This window comes from Pseudopipra pipra, unplaced genomic scaffold (genome assembly GCF_036250125.1).
Source record: "Pseudopipra pipra isolate bDixPip1 unplaced genomic scaffold, bDixPip1.hap1 HAP1_SCAFFOLD_142, whole genome shotgun sequence".
NCBI lineage: Eukaryota > Metazoa > Chordata > Aves > Passeriformes > Pipridae > Pseudopipra > Pseudopipra pipra.
Genome location: NW_026990621.1, coordinates 1 through 22,014, shown reverse-complemented (window position 1 = coordinate 22,014; position 22,014 = coordinate 1). Strand labels below are relative to the sequence as shown.

Sequence of the window (22,014 nt, the reverse complement as noted above, 5' to 3'; positions counted from 1 at the left end):
GAACTGGTGTGAACTGGTGTGAACTGGGAGGGCACTCTGAGGGCCCTGGGCTGAACTGGTGTGAACTGGTGTGCACTGGTGTGGACTGGGAAGGCACTGGGAAGGTACTGGGCTGAACTGGTGTGAACTGGGAGGGCCCTCTGAGGGCACTGGGCTGAACTGGTGTGAACTGGTGTGAACTGGGAGGGCCCTCTGAGGGCACTGGGCTGAACTGGTGTGAACTGGTGTGAACTGGGAGGGCCCTCTGAGGGCACTGGTCCTTACTGGTCCTTACTGGTGTGCACTGGTGTGCACTGGTGTGGACTGGGAAGGCACTGGGAAGGTACTGGGATGAACTGGGATGCACTGGGAGGGCCCTCTGAGGGCCCTGGTCCTTACTGGTGTGCACTGGTGTGAACTGGTGTGAACTGGGAAGGCACTGGGAAGGTACTGGGATGAACTGGGCTGAACTGGGAGGCCCCTCTGAGGGCCCTGGTCCTTACTGGTCCTTACTGGTCCGTACTGGTGCGGCAGCGGCGGCGGGGGACGAGAACCGCATCGTGGGCGGGGCCAGCTGCGGGCGGAGGCTCCACCCCCACCAGGCCGTGCTGCTGGAGCCGGGCGGGGCCATCCACTGCGGGGGCGTCCTGATTGGCCGCAGCTGGGTGCTGACCGCCGCCCACTGCCACACCCACAGGTACACCTGGGACACACCTGGGCACACCTGGGCACACCTGGGCACACCTGGGACACACCCACACACACCTGGGCACACCCACACACACCTGGGCACACCTGGGACACACCCACACACACCTGGGCACACCCACACACACCTGGGACACACCCACACACACCTGGGACACACCCGGGCACACCTGGGGGTCCTGATTGGCCGCAGCTGGGTGCTGACCGCCGCCCACTGCCACACCCACAGGTACACCTGGGACACACCCACAGGTACACCTGGGCACACCTGGGCACACCTGGGACACACCTGGGCACAGCTGGGCACACCTGGGACACACCCACACACACCTGGGACACACCCACACACACCTGGGACACACCCACACACACCTGGGGGTCCTGATTGGCCGGAGCTGGGTGCTGACCGCCGCCCACTGCCACACCCACAGGTACACCTGGGCACACCTGGGCACACCTGGGACACACCCACACACACCTGGGACACACCCACACACACCTGGGCACACCTGGGTACAGCTGGGATACACCTGGGGCACACCTGGGCACACCTGGGTACACCTGGGTACACCTGGGGGGGGAAACACACACCTGGGACACACCTGGGGACACCCACACACACCTGGGGGTCCTGATTGGCCGCAGCTGGGTGCTGACCGCCGCCCACTGCCACACCCACAGGTACACCTGGGACACACCCACAGGTACACCTGGGCACACCTGGGGGGGTGAACACACACCTGGGCACACCTGGGACACACCCACACACACCTGGGGGGGGAACACACACCTGGGACACACCCACACACACCTGGGCACACCTGGGCACACCTGGGACACACCCACACACACCTGGGACACACCCACAAACACCTGGGACACACCCACACACACCTGGGCACACCTGGGTACAGCTGGGATACACCTGGGACACACCTGGGCACACCTGGGACACCTGGGTACACCTGGGGGGGGAAACACACACCTGGGACACACCTGGGGACACCCACACACACCTGGGGGTCCTGATTGGCCACAGCTGGGTGCTGACCGCCGCCCACTGCCACACCCACAGGTACACCTGGGACACACCCACAGGTACACCTGGGCACACCTGGGCACACCTGGGACACACCCACACACACCTGGGACACACCCACACACACCTGGGACACACCCACACACACCTGGGCACACCTGGGTACAGCTGGGATACACCTGGGACACCTGGGTACACCTGGGGGGGGGAACACACCTGGGACACACCCACAGGTACACCTGGGACACCTGGGCACACCTGGGACTCACCTGGGCACACCTGGGGGGGGGAAACACACACCTGGGACACACCTGGGCACACCTGGGGATACCTGGGGGGGGGAAACACACCTGGGCACACCTGGGGACACCTGGGATACACCTGGGCACACCTGGGTACAGCTGGGCACACCTGGGGGAGGAAAACACACCTGGGACACACCCACACACACCTGGGGGTCCTGATTGGCCGCAGCTGGGTGCTGACCGCCGCCCACTGCCACACCCACAGGTACACCTGGCACACCTGGGGGGGGACAACACACCTGGGACACACCCACACACACCTGGGACACACCCACACACACCTGGGACACACCTGGGACACACCCACACACACCTGGGACACACCCACACACACCTGGGACACACCCACACACACCTGGGCACACCTGGGTACACCTGGGGGGGGAAACACACACCTGGGGACACCCACACACACCTGGGGGTCCTGATTGGCCGCAGCTGGGTGCTGACCGCCGCCCACTGCCACACCCACAGGTACACCTGGGACTCACCTGGGGGGGGGAAACACACCTGGGACACACCCACACACACCTGGGACACACCCACACACACCTGGGCACACCTGGGACACACCTGGGACACACCTGAGACACACCCACACACACCTGGGACACACCCACACACACCTGGGACACACCCACACACACCTGGGCACACCTGGGTACAGCTGGGATACACCTGGGGCACACCTGGGCACACCTGGGACACCTGGGTACACCTGGGGGGGGAAACACACACCTGGGACACACCCACACACACCTGGGGGTCCTGATTGGCCGCAGCTGGGTGCTGACCGCCGCCCACTGCCACACCCACAGGTACACCTGGGACACACCTGGGCACACCTGGGACACACCTGGGCACACCTGGGACACACCCACACACACCTGGGACACACCCACACACACCTGGGGGTCCTGATTGGCCGCAGTTGGGTGCTGACCGCCGCCCACTGCCACACCCACAGGTACACCTGGGCACACCTGGGGGGGGGAACACACCTGGGACACACCCACACACACCTGGGACACACCCACACACACCTGGGACACACCCACACACACCTGGGCACACCCACACACACCTGGGACAAACCCACACACACCTGGGACACACCCACACACACCTGGGCACACCTGGGTACAGCTGGGATACACCTGGGGCACACCTGGGCACACCTGGGACACCTGGGTACACCTGGGGGGGGAAACACACACCTGGGACACACCTGGGACACACCTGGGACACACCTGGGCACACCCACAGGTACACCTGGGACACACCCACACACACCTGGGACACACCCACACACACCTGGGACACACCCACACACACCTGGGGCACACCTGGGCACACCTGGGACACCTGGGTACACCTGGGGGGGGAAACACACACCTGGGACACACCTGGGACACACCCACACACACCTGGGGGTCCTGATTGGCCGCAGCTGGGTGCTGACCGCCGCCCACTGCCACACCCACAGGTACACCTGGGACACACCCACAGGTACACCTGGGACACACCCACACACACCTGGGACACACCCACACACACCTGGGCACACCTGGGACACACCCACACACACCTGGGGGGGGAACACACACCTGGAACACACCCACACACACCTGGGCACACCTGGGTACACCTGGGACACCTGGGACACACCCACACACACCTGGGACACACCCACACACACCTGGGGGTCCTGATTGGCCGCAGCTGGGTGCTGACCGCCGCCCACTGCCACACCCACAGGTACACCTGGGGCACCTGGGGGGGGAAACACACCTGGGACACACCCACACACACCTGGGACACACCCACACACACCTGGGCACACCTGGGACACACCCACACACACCTGGGGGGGGAACACACACCTGGGACACACCCACACACACCTGGGACACCTGGGCACACCTGGGACTCACCTGGGCACACCTGGGGGGGGGAACACACTTGGGACACACCTGGGGACACCTGGGGACACCTGGGGACACCCACACACACCTGGGGGTCCTGATTGGCCGCAGCTGGGTGCTGACCGCCGCCCACTGCCACACCCACAGGTACACCTGGGACACCTGGCACACCTGGGGGGGACAAACACACACACCTGGGCACACCATAGGGATGAACACACACCTGGACACACCTGGGACACACCCACACACACCTGGGTACACCTGGGGGAACAAACACACACCTGGGACACACCTGGGGGGACAAAGACACACCTGGGACACACCTGGGGGGGACAAAGACACACCTGGGACACACCTGGGGGGGACAAACACACACCTGGGACACAGCTGGGGGGACAAAGACACACCTGGGACACACCTGGGGGGGACAAACACACACCTGGGACACACCTGGGGGGACAAAGACACACCTGAACACACCTGGGACACACCTGGGGGGACAAAGACACACCTGAACACACCTGGGACACAGCTGGGGGGACAAAGACACACCTGGGACACACCTGGGATACACCTGGGGGGCCAAACACACACCTAGGGGGACAAAGACACACCTGGGACACACCTGGGACACAGCTGGGGGGCCAAACACACACCTAGGGGGACAAAGACACACCTGGGACACACCTGGGACACACCTGAGTGGGACAAACACACACCTGGGGAGACAAAGACACACCTGGGACACACCTGGGACACACGTGAGTGGGACAAACACGCACCTGGGGGGGCCAAACACACACTTGGACACACCTGGGACACACCTGGGGAGACAAACACACACCTGGGGGGACAAACACACACCTGAGTGGGACAAACACACCTGAACACACCTGGGACACAGCTGGGGGGACAAAGACACACCTGGGACACACCTGGGATACACCTGGGGGAACAAACACACACCTGGGACACACCTGAGTGGGACAAAGACACACCTGGGACACACCTGGGGGGTCAAAGACACACCTGGGACACACCTGGGACACACCTGGGGGAACAAACACACACCTGGGACACACCTGGGATACACCTGGGGAGACAAAGACACACCTGGGACACACCTGGGGGGACAAACACACACCTGGGACACACCTGGGACACACCTGAGTGGGACAAACACGCACCTGGGGGGGCCAAACACACACCTGGGCACACCTGGGACACACCTGGGGGGCCTAAGACACACCTGGGACACACCTGGGGGGGCCAAACCCACCCCCGCCCCTCCCCTGCCCCTCACCTGTCCCACCTGTCCCCCCCAGCCCGCTGCCCATCCGGCTGGGCGAGCACAGCCTGCGGACGCGGGAGGGGACCGAGCAGTGCCTCACCTGGGCGCGCGCCTTCGTGCACCCGCGCTACAACGTCACCACGCACGACAGCGACCTGATGCTGCTGCGCCTGCGCCGCCCCGCCCACCTGAGCGCCCACGTCAGCCCCGCCCCCCTGCCCCGCAGGTGCCCCCGCGGCGGGGACAGGTGCGTGGTGTCGGGCTGGGGCAGCACCAGCAGCCCGCAAGGTGAGGGGGGGGCGCACCTGGGCACACCTGGGCACACCTGGGGACAGCTGGGAGCACCTGGGCACACCTGGGCACACCTGGGGACAGCTGGGGACAGCTGGGCACACCTGGGGACACCTGGGGATACCTGGGACACACCTGGGCACACCTGGGGACACCTGGGGATACCTGGGGACACCTGGGGACAGCTGGGAGCACCTGGGCACACCTGGGGACAGCTGGGAGCACCTGGGGATACCTGGAACACACCTGGGCACACCTGGGGACACCTGAGGACACCTGGGGACAGCTGGGGACAGCTGGGAGCACCTGGGCACACCTGGGCACACCTGGGGACAGCTGGGAGCACCTGGGCACACCTGGGCACACCTGGGCACACCTGGGGATACCTGGGACACACCTGGGCACACCTGGGGACAGCTGGGCACACCTGGGGACACCTGGGGACAGATGGGGAGAGCTGGGGAGAGCTGGGGCAGCTGGGAGCACCTGGGGACACCTGGGGATACCTGGGCACACCTGGACACACCTGGGGACACCTGGGGACAGCTGGGAGCACCTGGGGACACCTGGGGACACCTGGGCACACCAGGGGATACCTGGGGATACCTGGGACACACCTGGGGACAGCTGGGAGCACCTGGGGACACCTGGGGATACCTGGGCACACCTGGACACACCTGGGGACACCTGGGGACAGCTGGGGACACCTGGGCACACCTGGGGACAGCTGGGAGCACCTGGGGACACCTGGGCACACCTGGGCACACCAGGGGATACCTGGGCACACCTGGGGACAGCTGGGAGCACCTGGGGACAGGTGGGGCAGCTGGGAGCACCTGGGGACAGGTGGGGCAGCTGGGAGCACCTGGGGACAGGTGGGGCAGCTGGGAGCACCTGGGGACAGGTGGGGCAGCTGGGAGCACCTGGTCACACCTGTTCCACCTGTCCCGTCCATCCTCACCTGTCCCACCTGTGTCACCTGGGCACACCTGGGGCACACCTGGGGACAGCTGGAGACAGCTGGGACACCTGGGGATACCTGGGGACACCTGGGCACACTTGGGGACAGCTGGGGACAGGTGGAGGCACCTGGGGCACACCTGGGCACACCTGGGACACCTGGGGACTGATGGGGCAGCTGGGGACACCTGGGCACACCTGGGGCACACCCAGGGCACACCTGTCCCACCTGTTCCACCTGTCCCATCCATCCTCATCTGTCTTGCCTGTGTCACCTGGGCACACCTGTCACACCTGGGGCAAACCTGGGGCACACCTGGGGCACACCTGGGGCACACCTGTCCCGTCCATCCTCACCTGTCCCACCTGTGTCACCTGGGGCACACCTGGGGCACTTGTAACACCTGTCACACCTGTCCCTTTCATCCCCACCTGTCCCTCACCTGTCCCACCTATCCCTCACCTGTCCCACCTGTCCCACCTGTCTCACCTGTCCCACCTGTCCCTCACCTGTCCCACCTGTCCCACCTGTCCCCCCATCCCTCACCTGTCCCACCTGTCCCACCTGTCCCCTCCATCCCCACCTGTCCCTCACCTGTCTCACCTGTCCCCCCCATCCCAGGTTACTTCCTGGACATGCTGCAGTGCGGGGTGGTGTTCACCTGGCCCACCTGTCCCACCTGTCCCACCTGTCTCACCTGTCCCCCCATCCCTCACCTGTCCCTCACCTGTCCCCCCTGTCTTACCTGTCCCATCCATCCCTCACCTGTCCCCCCTGTCCCAGGTGTCCCTCACCTGTCCCAGGTGTCCCTCACCTGTCTCACCTGTCCCAGGTTACTTCCCGGACGTGCTGCAGTGCAGGGTGGTGTTCACCTGGCCGCACCAGGTGTGCTCTCACCTGTCCCAGGTGTCCCTCACCTGTCTCACCTGTGTCTCACCTGTCCATCCCAGGTTACTTCCCGGACGTGCTGCAGTGTGGGGTGGTGTTCACCTGTCCCAGGTGTCCCTCACCTGTCCCTCACCTGTCTCACCTGTCCCAGGTGTCCCTCACCTGTCCCACCTGTCCCAGGTGTCCCTCACCTGTCTCACCTGTCCCACCTGTCCCAGGTGTCCCTCACCTGTCTCACCTGTCCCCCCCATCCCAGGTTACTTCCCGGACATGCTGCAGTGCGGGGTGGTGTTCACCTGTCCCAGGTGTCCCTCACCTGTCCCACCTGTCTCACCTGTCCCCCCATCCCTCACCTGTCCCTCACCTGTCCCCCCTGTCTTACCTGTCCCATCCATCCCTCACCTGTCCCCCCTGTCCCAGGTGTCCCTCACCTGTCCCAGGTGTCCCTCACCTGTCCCACCTGTCCCTCACCTGTCCCCTCCATCCCTCACCTGTCCCTCACCTGTCTCACCTGTCCCAGGTTACTTCCCGGACGTGCTGCAGTGCGGGGTGGTGTTCACCTGTCCCAGGTGTCCCTCACCTGTCCCATCCATCCCTCACCTGTCCCACCTGTCCCAGGTGTCCCTCACCTGTCCCATCCATCCCTCACCTGTCCCACCTGTCCCAGGTGTCCCTCACCTGTCCCATCCATCCCTCACCTGTCCCACCTGTCCCAGGTGTCCCTCACCTGTCCCAGGTGTCCCTCACCTGTCTCACCTGTCCCACCTGTCTCAGGTGTCCCTCACCTGTCCCTCACCTGTCTCACCTGTCCCAGGTGTCCCTCACCTGTCCCTCACCTGTCTCACCTGTCCCAGGTTACTTCCCGGACGTGCTGCAGTGTGGGGTGGTGTTCACCTGGCCCAGGTGTCCCTCACCTGTCCCTCACCTGTCTCACCTGTCCCAGGTGTCCCTCACCTGTCTCACCTGTCCCACCTGTCCCACCTGTCCCTCACCTGTCCCTCACCTGTCCCCCCTGTCTCACCTGTCCCAGGTTACTTCCCGGACGTGCTGCAGTGCGGTGTCGTGTTCACCTGTCTCACCTGTCCCACCTGTCCCATCCATCCCTCACCTGTCTCACCTGTCTCCCCTGTCCCAGGTTACTTCCCGGACGTGCTGCAGTGTGGGGTGGTGTTCACCTGTCCCAGGTGTCCCTCACCTGTCCCATCCATCCCTCACCTGTCTCACCTGTCCCAGGTGTCCCTCACCTGTCTCACCTGTCCCACCTGTCTCACCTGTCCCCTGTCCATCCCAGGTTACTTCCCGGACGTGCTGCAGTGTGGTGTTGTGTTCACCTGGCCGCACCAGGTGTCCCTCACCTGTCTCACCTGTCCCACCTGTCTCACCTGTCCCTCACCTGTCCCAGGTTACTTCCCGGACGTGCTGCAGTGCGGGGTGGTGTTCACCTGGCCGCACCAGGTGTGCTCTCACCTGTACCCCGGCGCCATCACCCCCAACATGCTCTGCGCCGGCAACGACCGCGCCCGCGGCGGCACCGACTCCTGCCAGGTGGGGTCATTGGGGTCAGCGGGGTCACAACGGGGTCAGCGGGGTCAGTGTGGGGTCAGTGTGGGGTCAGTGGGGTCAGCGTGGGGTCATTGGGGCACACCGGGGTCAGCGGGGGGTCAGCGGGGTCAGCAGGGTCATTGGGGTGAGTGTGGGGTCATTGGGGTCAACGGGGTCAGCGGGGGGTCATTGGGGTCAGCGGGAGGTCAGTGGGGTCAGCAGGGGGTCAGTGGGGTCAGTGGGGTCAGTGTGGGGTCATTGGGGTCAGTGTGGGGTCAGTGGGGTCTCTGTGGGGTCATTGGGTCACAGGTGATCCCGGGGTCTCTGTGGGGTCACTGGGGTCTCTGTGGGGTCACTGGGGTCACAGGTGATCCCGGGGGTCTCTGTGGGGTCACTGGGGTCACAGATGATCCTGGTGGTCCCCGGTGACCCCGGTGGTCCCCAGGTGACCCCGTGTCCCTCTCCCCGCAGGGTGACTCGGGGGGCCCGCTGGTGTGCGGGTCGGAGCTGCAGGGCATCGTGTCCTGGGGGATGCAGGTCTGCGGCCAGGAGGGAAAACCGGGCGTCTACACCCGGGTCTGCGCCTTCACCGCCTGGATCCGGGACACCATCCGCAGGAACGGGGGGGACTGAGACCCCAAAAACAGCCTGAGACCCCAAAAACACCCCCTGAAACCCCAAAAACATCCCCGGACACCAAAAACATCCCTGAGACCCCAAAAACATCCCCTGACCCCAAAAACAACCCCTGACCCCAAAAACACCTCCTGAGACCCCAAAAACATCCCTGGACCCCAAAAACATCCCCGGACCCCAAAAACATCCCCTGAGACCCCAAAAACATCCCCCGAGACCCCAAAAACATCCCCTGAGATCCAAAACACCTGAGGGGCTTCACCCGGGTCTGCGCCTTCACCGCCTGGATCCGGGACACCATCCGCAAAAACGGGGGGGACTGAGACCCCAAAAACATCCTGAGACCCCAAAAACACCCCCTGAAACCCCAAAAACATCCCCTGAGACCCCAAAAACATCCCCAGACCCAAAAACATCCCTGAGACCCCAAAACCGCCTGAGGGGCTTCACCCGGGTCTGCGCCTTCACCGCCTGATCCGGGACACCATCCGCAAAAATGGGGGGGACTGAGACCCTAAAACCCACCCTGGACCCCAAAAACATCCCCTGAGACCCCAAAACAACCCAGAACCCAAAAACATCCCCCGAGACCCAAAAACACCTGAGGGGCTTCACCCGGTCTGCGCCTTCACCGCCTGGATCCAGGACACCATCCGCAAAAATGGGGGGGATTGAGACCCAAAACAACCCCTGACACCCCAAAACTCACCCTGTCCTCAAAACCCACCCTGGACCCCAAAACAATCCCCTGAGACCCCAAAACGCCTGAGGGGCTTCACCCGGGTCTGCGCCTTCACCGCCTGGATCCGGGACACCATCCGGAAAAATGGGGGGGACTGAGACCCCAAAACAACCCCTGACACCCCAAAACTCACCCTGTCCTCAAAAACCCACCCCAGACCCCAAAAACATCCCTGAGACCCCAAAAACACCTGAGGGGCTTCACCCGGGTCTGCGCCTTCACCGCCTGGATCCGGGACACCATCCGCAGGAACGGGGGGGACTGAGACCCTAAAACCACCCTGGACCCCAAAAACACCCCCTGAAACCCCAAAAACATCCCCTGACCCCAAAAACAACCCCAGACCCCAAAAACACCTCCTGAGACCCCAAAAACATCCCCAGACCCCAAAAACATCCCTGGACCCCAAAAACATCCCCGGACCCCAAAAACATCCCCTGAGACCCCAAAACCATCCCCGGACCCCAAATACCCACTGAGACCCCAGAACCCACCCCGGACCCAAAAAACACACCCTGAGACCCCAAAAACATCTCCTGAGACCCCAAAAACATCCCCGGACCCCAAAAACACACCCTGAGACCCAAAACCCACCCCGGCCCCCAAAAATGTCCCCTGACCTCAAAACCATCCCCAGACCCCAAAAACAACCCCTGAGATCCCAAAAACCTCCCCCAGCCCAAAACCTGTTCTGGACCCCAAAAACACCTCCTGAAACCCCAAAACCATCCCCGGACCCAAAAACATCCTGAGACCCCAAAAACATCCCCTGAGATCCACAAAACACCTCTGAGACCCCAAAATCATCCCCGGACCCAAAACCACCTCCTGAGACCCCAAAAACATCCCTGAGACCCCAAAAACCTCCCCCACCCCAAAACCCGCCTGGACCCCAAAAACACACCCTGAGACCCCAAAACACACCCCGGACCCCAAAACCACCCCCTGACCCCACAAACACCTCCCTGTACCCAAAAACCTGCCCCCGACCCCAAAACCATTCCCTGACCCCAAAACCCGCCCCGGACCCCAGAAACACCCCCTGAGACCCCAAAACCCGCCCTGGACCCCAAAACACACCTGGACCCCAAAATGTCCCTGACCTCAAAAACCATCCCGGAACCCAAAAACAATCCCTAAGACCCCAAAAACCTCCCCCAGCCCAAAACCAACCCCTGAGACCCCAAAACCAACCCTGACACCCCAAAAACAACCCCTGACACCCCAGAACCCTCCCCGGACCCCAAAAACATCCCCTGACCTCAAAAAACCATCCCCTGACCCCGAAACAACCCCTGAGACACCAAAAACCCACCCCAGACCCCAAAACCATCCCCGGACCCCAAAACCAGCCCCAGACCCCAAAAACATCCCCTGACCTCAAAAACCAACCCCAGACCCCAGAAACACCCCCTGAGACCCAAAAACACCTTCTTGTACCCAAAAACCTGCCCCGACCCCAAAACCAGCCCCTGACCCCAAAACCCGCCCCAGACCCCAGAAACACCCCCTGAGACCCCAAATACCCACCCCAGACCCAAAACCATCCCCTGACCCCCAAAACCAGCCCCAGACCCCAAAAACATCCCCGGACCCCAAAAACCAACCCCAGACCCCAGAAACACCCCCTGAGACCCCAAAAACCCACCCCAGACCCCAAAACCATCCCCTGACCCCAAAAACCCACCCAGACCCCAAAAACATCCCCGGACCCCAAAACCAGCTCCAGACCCCAAAAACATCCCCTGAGACCCCAAAAACACCTTCTTGTACCCAAAAACCTGCCCCGACCCCAAAAACATCCCCTGACCCCAAAACCAGCCCCAGACCCCAAAAACATCCCCTGACCTCAAAAACCAACCCAGACCCCAGAAACACCCCCTGAGACCCAAAAACACCTTCTTGTACCCAAAAACCTGCCCCAGACCCCAAAAACATCCCCTGACCTCAAAAACCAACCCCAGACCCCAGAAACACCCCTGAGACCCCAAAACACCTTCTTGTACCCAAAAACCTGCCCCGACCCCAAAAACACCCCCTGACCCAAAAACCAACCCCAGACCCCAGAAACACCCCTGAGACCCCAAAAACACCTTCTTGTACCAAAAACCTGCCCCAACCCCAAAACCAGCCCCTGACCCCAAAACCCGCCCCAGACCCAAAAACATCCCCTGAGACCCAAAAACCAGCCCAGACCCAAAACCATCCCCTGACCCCCAAAACCAATCCCAGACCCCAGAAACACCCCCTGAGACCCCAAAAACACCTTCTTGTACCCAAAAACCTGCCCCTGACCCCAAAACCATCCCCTGACCCCAAAACCAACCCCTGAGACCCCCGAACTCACCTGGGGGGCTCCTCCCAGCCCAGTGAGCTCTTGGAATAAAGGTGCTGTGAAACCTCAGCCAGGTGTGGCCAGGTGTGTCCAGCTGTGTCCAGATGTGCCCAGGTGTGAAGGACTCACCTGTCCAGGTGTGTCCAGGTGTGTCCAGGGTGTGTCCAGGTGTGTCCAGGTGTGAGGGACTCACCTGTCAGCTGTGTCCAGGTGTGTCCAGCTGTGCCCAGGTGTGAAGGACTCACCTGTCCAGGTGTGTCCAGGTGTGTCCAGGTGTGTCCAGGTGTGTCAGGTGTGAAGGACTCACCTGTCCAGCTGTGTCCAGATGTGCCCAGGTGTGTCCAGGTGGGAGGGACTCACCTGTCCAGGTGTGCCCAGGTGTGTCCAGGTGTGTCCAGGTGTGAAGGACTCACCTGTCCAGCTGTGTCCAGGTGTGTCCAGGTGTGAAGACTCACCTGTCCAGGTGTGTCCAGGTGTGTCCAGGTGTGAAGGACTCACCTGTCAGGTGTGTCCAGGTGTTACCTCTGACCTCACCTGTCTGGGTGTGGCCCCTCCCTCCCCTCGCCTGTCCAGGTGTGCCCAGGTGTGTCCAGGTGTGTCCAGGTGGGAGGGACTCACCTGTCCAGGTGTGCCCAGGTGTGTCCAGGTGGGAGACACTCACCTGTCCAGCTGTGTCCAGGTGTGTCCAGGTGTTACCTCTGACCTCACCTGTCTGGGTGTGACCCCTCCCTCCCCTCAGCTGTCAGTTGTGTCCGGCTGTGTCCAGGGGGGATTCACCTGTCCAGTGTGTCCAACTCTTCAGGTGTGTCCAGCTGTGTCCAGCTGTGCCCAGGTGTGTCCAGCTGTGCCCAGGTGTGTCCAGGTGTGAAGGGCTCACCTGTCCAGGTGTGTCCAGGTGTGTCCAGGTGTGTCCAGGTGTGAAGGGCTCACGTGTCCAGGTGTGTCCAGCTGTGTCCAGCTGTGTCCAGGTGTGTCCAGCTGTGTCCAGCTGTGTCCAGCTGTGTCGGACTCACCTGTCCAGCTGTGTCCAGGTGTGCCCAGGTGGGAGGGACTCACCTGTCCATGTTGTCCAGGTGTGTCCAGATGTGAAGGACTCACCTGTCCAGGTGTGTCCCGGGTGTGTCCAGTTGTGTCCAGCTGTGTCCAGCTGTGTCCAGCTGTGTCCAGGTGTGAGGGACTCACCTGTCCAGCTGTGTCCAGGTGTGTCCAGCTGTGTCGGACTCACCTGTCCACGTGTGCCAGGTGTGCCCAGGTGGGAGGGACTCACCTGTCCAGGTGTGTCCAGGTGTGTCCAGGTGTGCCAGGTGTGCCCAGGTGTGCCCAGGTGGAGACACTCACCTGTCCAGCTGTGTCCAGCTGTGTCCAGGTGTGTCCAGGTGTGCCCAGGTGTGTCTGATGGTGCCCAGGTGTGCCCAGGTGTGTCGGACTCACCTGTCCAGCTGTGTCCAGGTGTGTCCAGGTGTGTCAGGTGTGAGGGACTCACCTGTCCAGGTGTGTCCAGCTGTGTCCAGATGTGTCCAGGTGTGTCCAGGTGTGAAGGGCTCACCTTTCCAGGTGTGTCCAGGTGTGTCCAGGTGTGTCCAACTGTGTCCAGGTGTGAGGGACTCACCTGTCCAGCTGTGTCCAGTGTGTCCAGGTGTGTCCAGGTGTGCAGGACTCACCTGTCCAGCTGTGTCCAGGTGTGTCCAGGTGTGTCCAGGTGTGTCCAGGTGTGAAGGACTCACCTGTCCAGCTGTGTCCAGGTGTGTCCAGGTGTGCCCAGGTGTGCCCAGGTGTGCAGGACTCACCTGTCCAGGTGTGTCCAGCTGTGTCCAGGTGTGTCCAGGTGTGTCCAGGTGTGAAGGACTCACCTGTCCAGGTGTGTCCAGCTGTGTCCAGCTGTGTCCAGCTGTGTCCAGGTGTGAGGGACTCACCTGTCCAGGTGTGTCCAGGTGTGTCCCAGGTGTGCCCAGGTGTGCCCAGGTGTGCAGGTCTCACCTGTCCAGGTGTGTCCAGCTGTGTCCAGATGTGTCCAGGTGTGCCCAGGTGTGCAGGACTCACCTGTCCAGGTGTGTCCAGCTGTGTCCAGGTGTGTCCAGGTGTGTCCAGGTGTGAAGGACTCACCTGTCCAGGTGTGTCCAGCTGTGTCCAGGTGTGTCCAGGTGTGTCCAGGTGTGAGGGACTCACCTGTCCAGGTGTGTCCAGCTGTGTCCAGCTGTGTCCAGGTGTGAAGGACTCACCTGTCCAGGTGTGTCCAGCTGTGCCCAGGTGTGTCCCGGTGTGCCCCCTGCCCTCACCTGCCCAGGTGTGTCCCTCCCCCCCCCCCCCGCCCAGGTGTGTCCCGCGTGGGCGCCCCAATTGCTGCTAATTAAGAGCCGCTTAACGAGGCCCCTCCCCGCCTCTGGCCACGCCCCCTCCCCTCCAGTGGCCACGCCCCCTTCTCCCTGCTCTCGGCCAATGGGGGACCACCCAAAATCCCCCAAAAAAATCAGGACCCCCAAAAAACAATTCAGGACCCCAAAATCCCCCAAAAAATTCGGGACCCCCCAAAATCCCCTCAAAACCAATTCAGGACTCCCCAAAATCCCCCCCAAAAAATCAGGACCCCCCCAAAATCCCCCCAAAAAATTCGGGACCCCCCAAAATCCCCCCCAAAAAAATCAGGACCCCCCCAAAATCCCCCTCCAAAAAGTCAGGACCCCCCAAAATCCCCCCCAGACCAATTCAGGACTCCCCAAAATCCCCCCAAAAAATCAGGACCCCCCAAAATCCCCCTCCAAAAAGTCAGGACCCCCCAAAATCCCCCCCAAAAAATCAGGACCCCCCCAAAATCCCCCCAAAAAATTCAGGACCCCCAAAATCCCCCCAAAAAAATCAGGACCCCCCAAAAAACAATTCAGGACCCCCCAAAATCCCCCCCCAAAAAATCAGGACCCCCCCCAAAAAATCAGGAACCCCCAAAATCCCCCCTAAAAAAATCAGGACCCCCCCAAATCCCCCCCAAAAAATTCGGGACCCCCCAAAATCCTTCCCAAAAAATCGAGACCCCCCAAAATCCCCCCAAAAAAATCAGGACCCACCAAAATCCCCCCCTCAAATAAACGGGACCCCCCAAAATCCCCCCAAACCAATTCAGGACCCCCAAAAAATCAGAACCCCCAAAATCCCCTCAAAAAAAATCAGGACCCCCCAAAAAACAATTCAGGACCCCCAAAACCCCCCCCCCAAAAAATATCAGGAACCCCCAAAAACAATTCAGGACCCCAAAAATCCCCCCCAAAAAATTCGGGACCCCCCAAAATCCCCCCCAAAAAAATCAGGACCCCCCAAAATCCCCCCCAAAAAATCAGGACCCACCAAAATCCCCTCAAAAAAAATCAGGAACCCCCAAAAAACAATTCAGGACCCCCAAAAATCCCCCCCAAAAAAATCAGGACCCACCAAAATCCCCCCCAAAAAATCAGGACCCCCCCAAAATCCCCCAAAAAATTCGGGACCCCCCAAAATCCCCCCCAAAAAATTCGGGACCCCCCAAAATCCCCCCCAAAAAAATCAGGACCCACCAAAATCCCCCCCTCAAATAAACGGGACCCCCAAAATCCCCCCCAAACCAATTCAGGACCCCCAAAAAAATCAGAACCCCCCAAAATCCCCTCAAAAAAATCAGGAACCCCCAAAAAACAATTCAGGACCCCAAAAATCCCCCCTCAAATAAACGGGACCCCCCAAAATCCCCCCCAAAAAATTCGGGACCCCCCAAAATCCCCCCCAAAAAAATCAGGACCCACCAAAATCCCCCAAAAAAATCAGGACCCACCAAAATCCCCCAAAAAAATCAGGACCCCCCAAAATCCCCCCCCAAACCAATTCCGGACCCCCAAAAAATCAGGAACCCCCCAAATATCCCCCCTCCAATAAATCAGGACCCCCCAAATCCCCCCCCAAAAATCAGGACCCCCCAAATCCCCCCCCAACCAATTCAGGACCCCCCAAACCCCCCCAAAAACAATCGAACCCCCCCAAAACCCCCCAAATCCCCCCCAAATCCCCCAAAATCCCCCCAAACCCCCCAAAAAACCCTCCCCCCTCCCCCACCCGCCCCACCCCCTCCTCCCCCCCTCCCCCCCCCCTCCCTCCCCCCCCAGCCCCGCCCGGGTTAATCCGCGTCCCCCCCACGCCCCAAAAAATGAGGGGGTGGGTGTGGCCGGGGGGGCGTGGCCGGGGGCGTGGCCCCGGGGAGGGGGCGTGGCCTGTCCGGGGACACTCCGGGCCGAGGCGACGGCGACGGGGGGACAGCGCGGAGGGGACCCCTCCCCCACCCGGACAGAGACCCCCCCGCCCCCCCCCGAGAGGAGGAAATTTTGGGGGGGCCCCCCCGACCCCTCCCCCCCCCCCGAGAGAGGTTTTTTTGGGGAAAAAGGGGGGGGGAGGGGGTTGGGGGGGGAGGGGAGGGGTTGAGGGGGATGGGGGGGGAAGGGGGGCGAGGGGGGGGAAGGGGGGAGGGGAGGGGTTTTTGGGGGGGGGTCGGTCCTGGGGGGGTCACCCCGTCCTGTCCCCCCCCGGCCCAGTTTTTATCCCAGTCCTGGTTTCCCCCTTTCCCAGTTTATCCCAGTTTATCCCAGTTCCCCCTTTCCCAGTTTGTCCCAGTTCCCCCTTTCCCAGTTTGTCCCAGTCCTGGTGTGACCCTCTCCCAGTTTATCCCAGTTCCCCCTTTCCCAGTTTGTCCCAGTTCCCCCTTTCCCAGTTTGTCCCAGTTCCCCCTTTCCCAGTTTGTCCCAGTCCTGGTGTGACCCTTTCCCAGTTTATCCCAGTCCCAGTTCCCCCTTTCCCAGTTCATCCCAGTTCCCCCTCTCCCAGTTTGTCCCAGTTCCCCTCTCCAGTTTATCCCAGTTCCCCCTCTCCCAGTTTGTCCCAGTTCCCCTTTTCAGTTTATCCCAGTTCCCCTTTCCCAGTTTGTCCCAGTCCTGGTGTGACCCTTCCCAGTTTATCCCAGTTCCCCCTCTCCCAGTTTGTCCCAGTTCCCCTTTTCCAGTTTATCCCAGTTCCCCCCCTCCCAGTTTGTCCAGTCCCAGTTCCCCCTTTCCCAGTTTATCCCAGTCCTGGTGTGACCCTCTCCAGTTTGTCCCAGTCCCAGTTCCCCTTTCCAGTTTGTCCCAGTCCAGTTCCCCCTTTCCCAGTTTATCCCAGTCCAGTTCCCCCTCTCCCAGTTTATCCAGTTCCCCCTTTCCCAGTTTGTCCCAGTCCGGTTTCCCTCTTTCCAGTTTATCCCAGTTTCCCTCTCCACAGTTTGTCCTGGTCCTGGGGTCTCCTCCCTCTCCCAGTTTATCCCAGTTTGTCCCAGTTCCCCCTCTCCAGTTTGTCCCAGTCCCAGTTCCCCCTTTCCAGTTTATCCCAGTTTCCCCTCTCCCAGTTCCTCCCAGTCCAGTTCCCCCTCTCCCAGTTCAACCCAGTGTCCCCCCCCTCCAGTTCAGCCAGTCCCAGGATCACCCTGTCCCAGTTCCTCCCAGTCCGGGTGTGACCCCGTCCCAGTTTGACCCAGTCCTGCTGTTTCCCTCTGCCCTGCCTCTCCAGTTCAGCCCAGTTTTATCCCAGTCCCTGGATCACCCTCTCCCAGTTTATCCAGTCCCAGTGTGACCCTCTCCCAGTTTGTCCCAGTTCCCCCTTTCCATTTATCCCAGTCCTGGTTTCCCCCTTTCCCAGTTTGTCCCAGTCCCAGTGTGACCCTTTCCCAGTTCATCCCAGTTCCCCTTGTCCCAGTTTGTCCAGTCCTGCTGTCTCCTCTCCCAGTTTATCCCAGTCCTGGTGTCCCCCTCTCCCAGTTCCTCCCAGTCCCAGTTCCCCCTCTCCCAGTTCATCCCAGTCCTGGTGTGACCCTTTCCCAGTTTGTCCCAGTTCCCCCTTTCCAGTTCCTCCCAGTCCTGGTTTCCCCCTTTCCCAGTTTATCCCAGTTTATCCCAGTTCCCCTTTCCCAGTTTGTCCCAGTCCTGGTGTGACCCTTTCCCAGTTTGTCCCAGTTCCCCTTTCCCAGTTTGTCCCAGTCCTGGTTTCCCCTTTCCCAGTTTATCCAGTTCCCCCTTTCCCAGTTTGTCCCAGTCCTGGTGTGACCCTTTCCCAGTTTGTCCCAGTTCCCCCTTTCCCAGTTTGTCCAGTTCCCCTCTCCCAGTTTGTCCCAGTTCCCCTCTCCCAGTTTGTCCTGGTCCTGGGGTCTCTCCCCTTTCCAGTTTATCCAGTCCTGTTTCCCCCCTTTCCCAGTTTGTCCCAGTCCCGGGGTCCCCCTTTCCCAGTTTGTCCCAGTCCCGGGGTCCCCTCTCCCAGTTTATCCCAGTATCCCAAATCCCCCTCTCCCAGTTTATCCCAGTTTATCCCAGTTCCCTCTCCCAGTTTGTCCTGGTCCTGGGGTCTCCCCCCCTCTCCCAGTTTATCCCAGTCCTGGTTTCCCCCTTTCCCAGTTTATCCAGTCCCGGGGTCACCCCACCCCCCCTCCCAGTTCCTCCCAGTCCCAGTTCTCTCTCCTCCAGTTCATCCCAGTCCTGGTTTCCCCCTCTCCCAGTTTATCCCAGTTGTCCCAGTTCCCCCTCTCCCAGTTTATCCCAGTCCAGTGTGACCCTTTCCCAGTTTATCCCAGTCCAGGGTCACCCCACCCCCCCTCCCAGTTCTCCAGTTTATCCCAGTTCCCCCTCTCCCAGTTTATCCAGTTTATCCCAGTTCCCCCTTTCCCAGTTTGTCCCAGTCCCGGGTCACCCCAACCCCCCCTCTCCCAGTTCCTCCCAGTCCAGGTGTGACCCTCTCCCAGTTTATCCCAGTTTCCCTCTCCAGTTTATCCAGTTCCCCTCTCCAGTTTATCCAGTTCCCCCTCTCCCAGTTCATCCCAGTTCCCCTTTCCCAGTTCCTCCCAGTCCCAGTTTCCTTCTCCCAGTTCCTCCCAGTCCCAGTTCCCCTCTCCCAGTTTATCCAGTCCCAGTTCCCCTTTCCCAGTTTATCCCAGTTCCCCTTCCAGTTTGTCCCAGTTCCCCCTCCCCCAGTTCCTCCCAGTCCCAGTTTCCTTCTCCCAGTTCCTCCCAGTCCAGTTCCCCCTTTCCAGTCATCCAGTCCTTGGCTCCCCCCCCTCCCAGTTCATCCAGTCCCACTTCCCTGCTCTCCCAGTTCATCCCAGTTTATCCCAGTTTATCCCAGTTCCCCCATCCCAGTTCATCCCAGTTCATCCCAGTTCATCCCACTTTCCCTCATCCCAGTTTTCCCCATCCCAGTCCATCCAGTCCCTCCCAGTCCTCCCAGTCCCTCCCAGTCCCTCCCAGTCCTCACCCAGTCCCTCCCAGTCCATCCCAGTCCCTCCCAGTCCATCCCAGTCCATCCCAGTCCATCCCAGTTCATCCCAGTTTCATCCCAGTCCCTCCCAGTCCCTCCCAGTCCCTCCCAGTCCCTCCCAGTCCATCCAGTTCATCCCAGTTTATCCCAGTTTATCCCAGTCCCCTCCCAGTCCCTCCCAGTCCCTCCCAGTCCATCCCAGTCCCTCCCAGTCCCTCCCAGTTCATCCCAGTCCATCCCAGTCCCTCCCAGTCCCTCCCACTCCCCTCCCAGTCCATCCCAGTTCATCCCAGTCCCTCCCAGTCCATCCCAGTTATCCCAGTTCATCCCAGTCCCTCCCAGTCCCCCCCAATCCCTCCCAGTCCCTCCCAGTCCATCCAGTTCCTCCCAGTCCCTCCCAGTCCCTCCCAGTCCCTCCAGTCCATCCCAGTTCATCCCAGTCCATCCCAGTCCCTCCCAGTCCCTCCCAGTCCTCCCAGTTCCATCCCAGTTTATCCCAGTTCATCCCAGTCCCTCCAGTCCCTCCCAGTCCCTCCCAGTCCATCCCAGTCCTCCCAGTCCATCCCAGTCCCTCCCAGTCCCTCCCAGTCCCTCCCAGTCCCTCCCAGTCCTCCCCCAGTCCCTCCCAGTCCATCCCAGTCCCTCCCAGTCCATCCCAGTCCATCCCAGTCCATCCCAGTTCATTCCCAGTTCATCCCAGTCCCTCCAGTCCCTCCAGTCCCTCCCAGTCCATCCCAGTCCATCCAGTTCATCCCAGTTTATCCCAGTTTATCCCAGTCCCTCCCAGTCCCTCCCAGTCCCTCCCAGTCCATCCCAGTCCCTCCCAGTCCCTCCCAGTTCATCCCAGTCCATCCCAGTCCCTCCCAGTCCCTCCCACTCCCTCCCAGTCCATCCCAGTTCATCCCAGTCCCTCCCAGTCCATCCCAGTTTATCCAGTTCATCCAGTCCCTCCCAGTCCCCCCCAATCCCTCCCAGTCCTCCCAGTCCATCCAGTTCCTCCAGTCCCTCCCAGTCCTCCCGTCCCTCCAGTCCATCCCAGTTCATCCCAGTCCATCCAGTCCCTCCCAGTCCCTCCCAGTCCCTCCAGTCCATCCCAGTTTATCCCAGTTCATCCCAGTCCCTCCCAGTCCCTCCCAGTCCCTCCCAGTCCATCCCAGTTCCTCCCAGTCCCCTCCCAGTCCCCTCCCAGTCCCTCCAGTCCCTCCCAGTCCCCCCAGTCCCTCCCAGTCCCTCCCAGTCCCTCCCAGTCCCTCCAGTCCAGCCCCCATTTCCCCCCCCCGAGGTTCCCACGGGTTGGCCCCACCCTCGGGGGCGGGGCTTCCACAGGACACACCCACAGGGGGCGGGGCCACCCAGGACACGCCCAACCATGACCCCTGACCCCCACCCTTGACCCCCAATCCTGTCCGTGACCCCGACCTTGACCCTGACCCCCGACCCAAACCTTGACCCCAAACCCCCCAAATGAGTCAAACTGACCCAAAATCGCCCAAACCCACCCAAAATGGCCCAAAATGACCCAAACTGACCCCAAATCACCCCAAATCACCCCAACCTCCAAAATGACCCCAAACTGACCCAAAATCACCCAAATCACCCCAAAAAACCCCAAACACACCCAAAATCACCTCAAACCACCCCAAAATCGCCCAAACTGACCAAAATAACCCCAAAACCACCCGAAATCACCCCAAACCTCCCAAAATGACCCCAAATGACCCCAAAATGACCCCAAACTGACCCCAAATCACCCCAACTGACCCCAAATGACCCCAAACTGTCCAAAATGACCCCAAATGACCCCAAATGACCCCAAATCACCCCAAAATGACCCCAAATGACCCCAAAATGACCCCAAATCACCCCAAACTGACCCCAAACCAACCCAAAATTGCCCAAAATACCCAAAATAACCCCAAAATGACCCAAATCACCCCAAACCACCCCAAAATAACCCCAATGACCCAAAATAACCCAAACTGACCCCAAATCACCCCAAACTGACCCCAAATGACCCCAAACTGTCCCAAAATGACCCCAAAATGACCCCAAATGACCCCAAATCACCCCAAAATATCCCAAACA

At 61.1% G+C, this 22,014-nt stretch overlaps 2 protein-coding genes across 2 annotated transcripts; both read left to right on the top strand.

Moving 5' to 3' along the window:
• The first annotated feature begins 330 nt into the window (after positions 1–330).
• On the top strand, positions 331–9,981 carry LOC135408046 (kallikrein-6-like). The gene is made up of 4 exons (XM_064643413.1): positions 331–676; positions 5,285–5,538; positions 8,793–8,935; positions 9,404–9,981. Exons 1-4 carry the CDS (start codon positions 435–437, stop codon positions 9,563–9,565), a joined length of 801 nt encoding a protein of 266 aa, XP_064499483.1. The 5' UTR covers positions 331–434; the 3' UTR covers positions 9,566–9,981.
• Positions 9,982–10,394: 413 nt separating this feature from the next.
• On the top strand, positions 10,395–17,575 carry LOC135408045 (uncharacterized; the record flags this gene model as incomplete). Its single annotated transcript, XM_064643412.1, has 3 exons — positions 10,395–10,555; positions 11,805–12,175; positions 17,193–17,575. Coding segments are annotated over exons 1-3 (915 nt in total), but the record flags the coding sequence as incomplete, so codon positions are not given.
• Between the last annotated feature and the right edge of the window lie 4,439 nt (positions 17,576–22,014).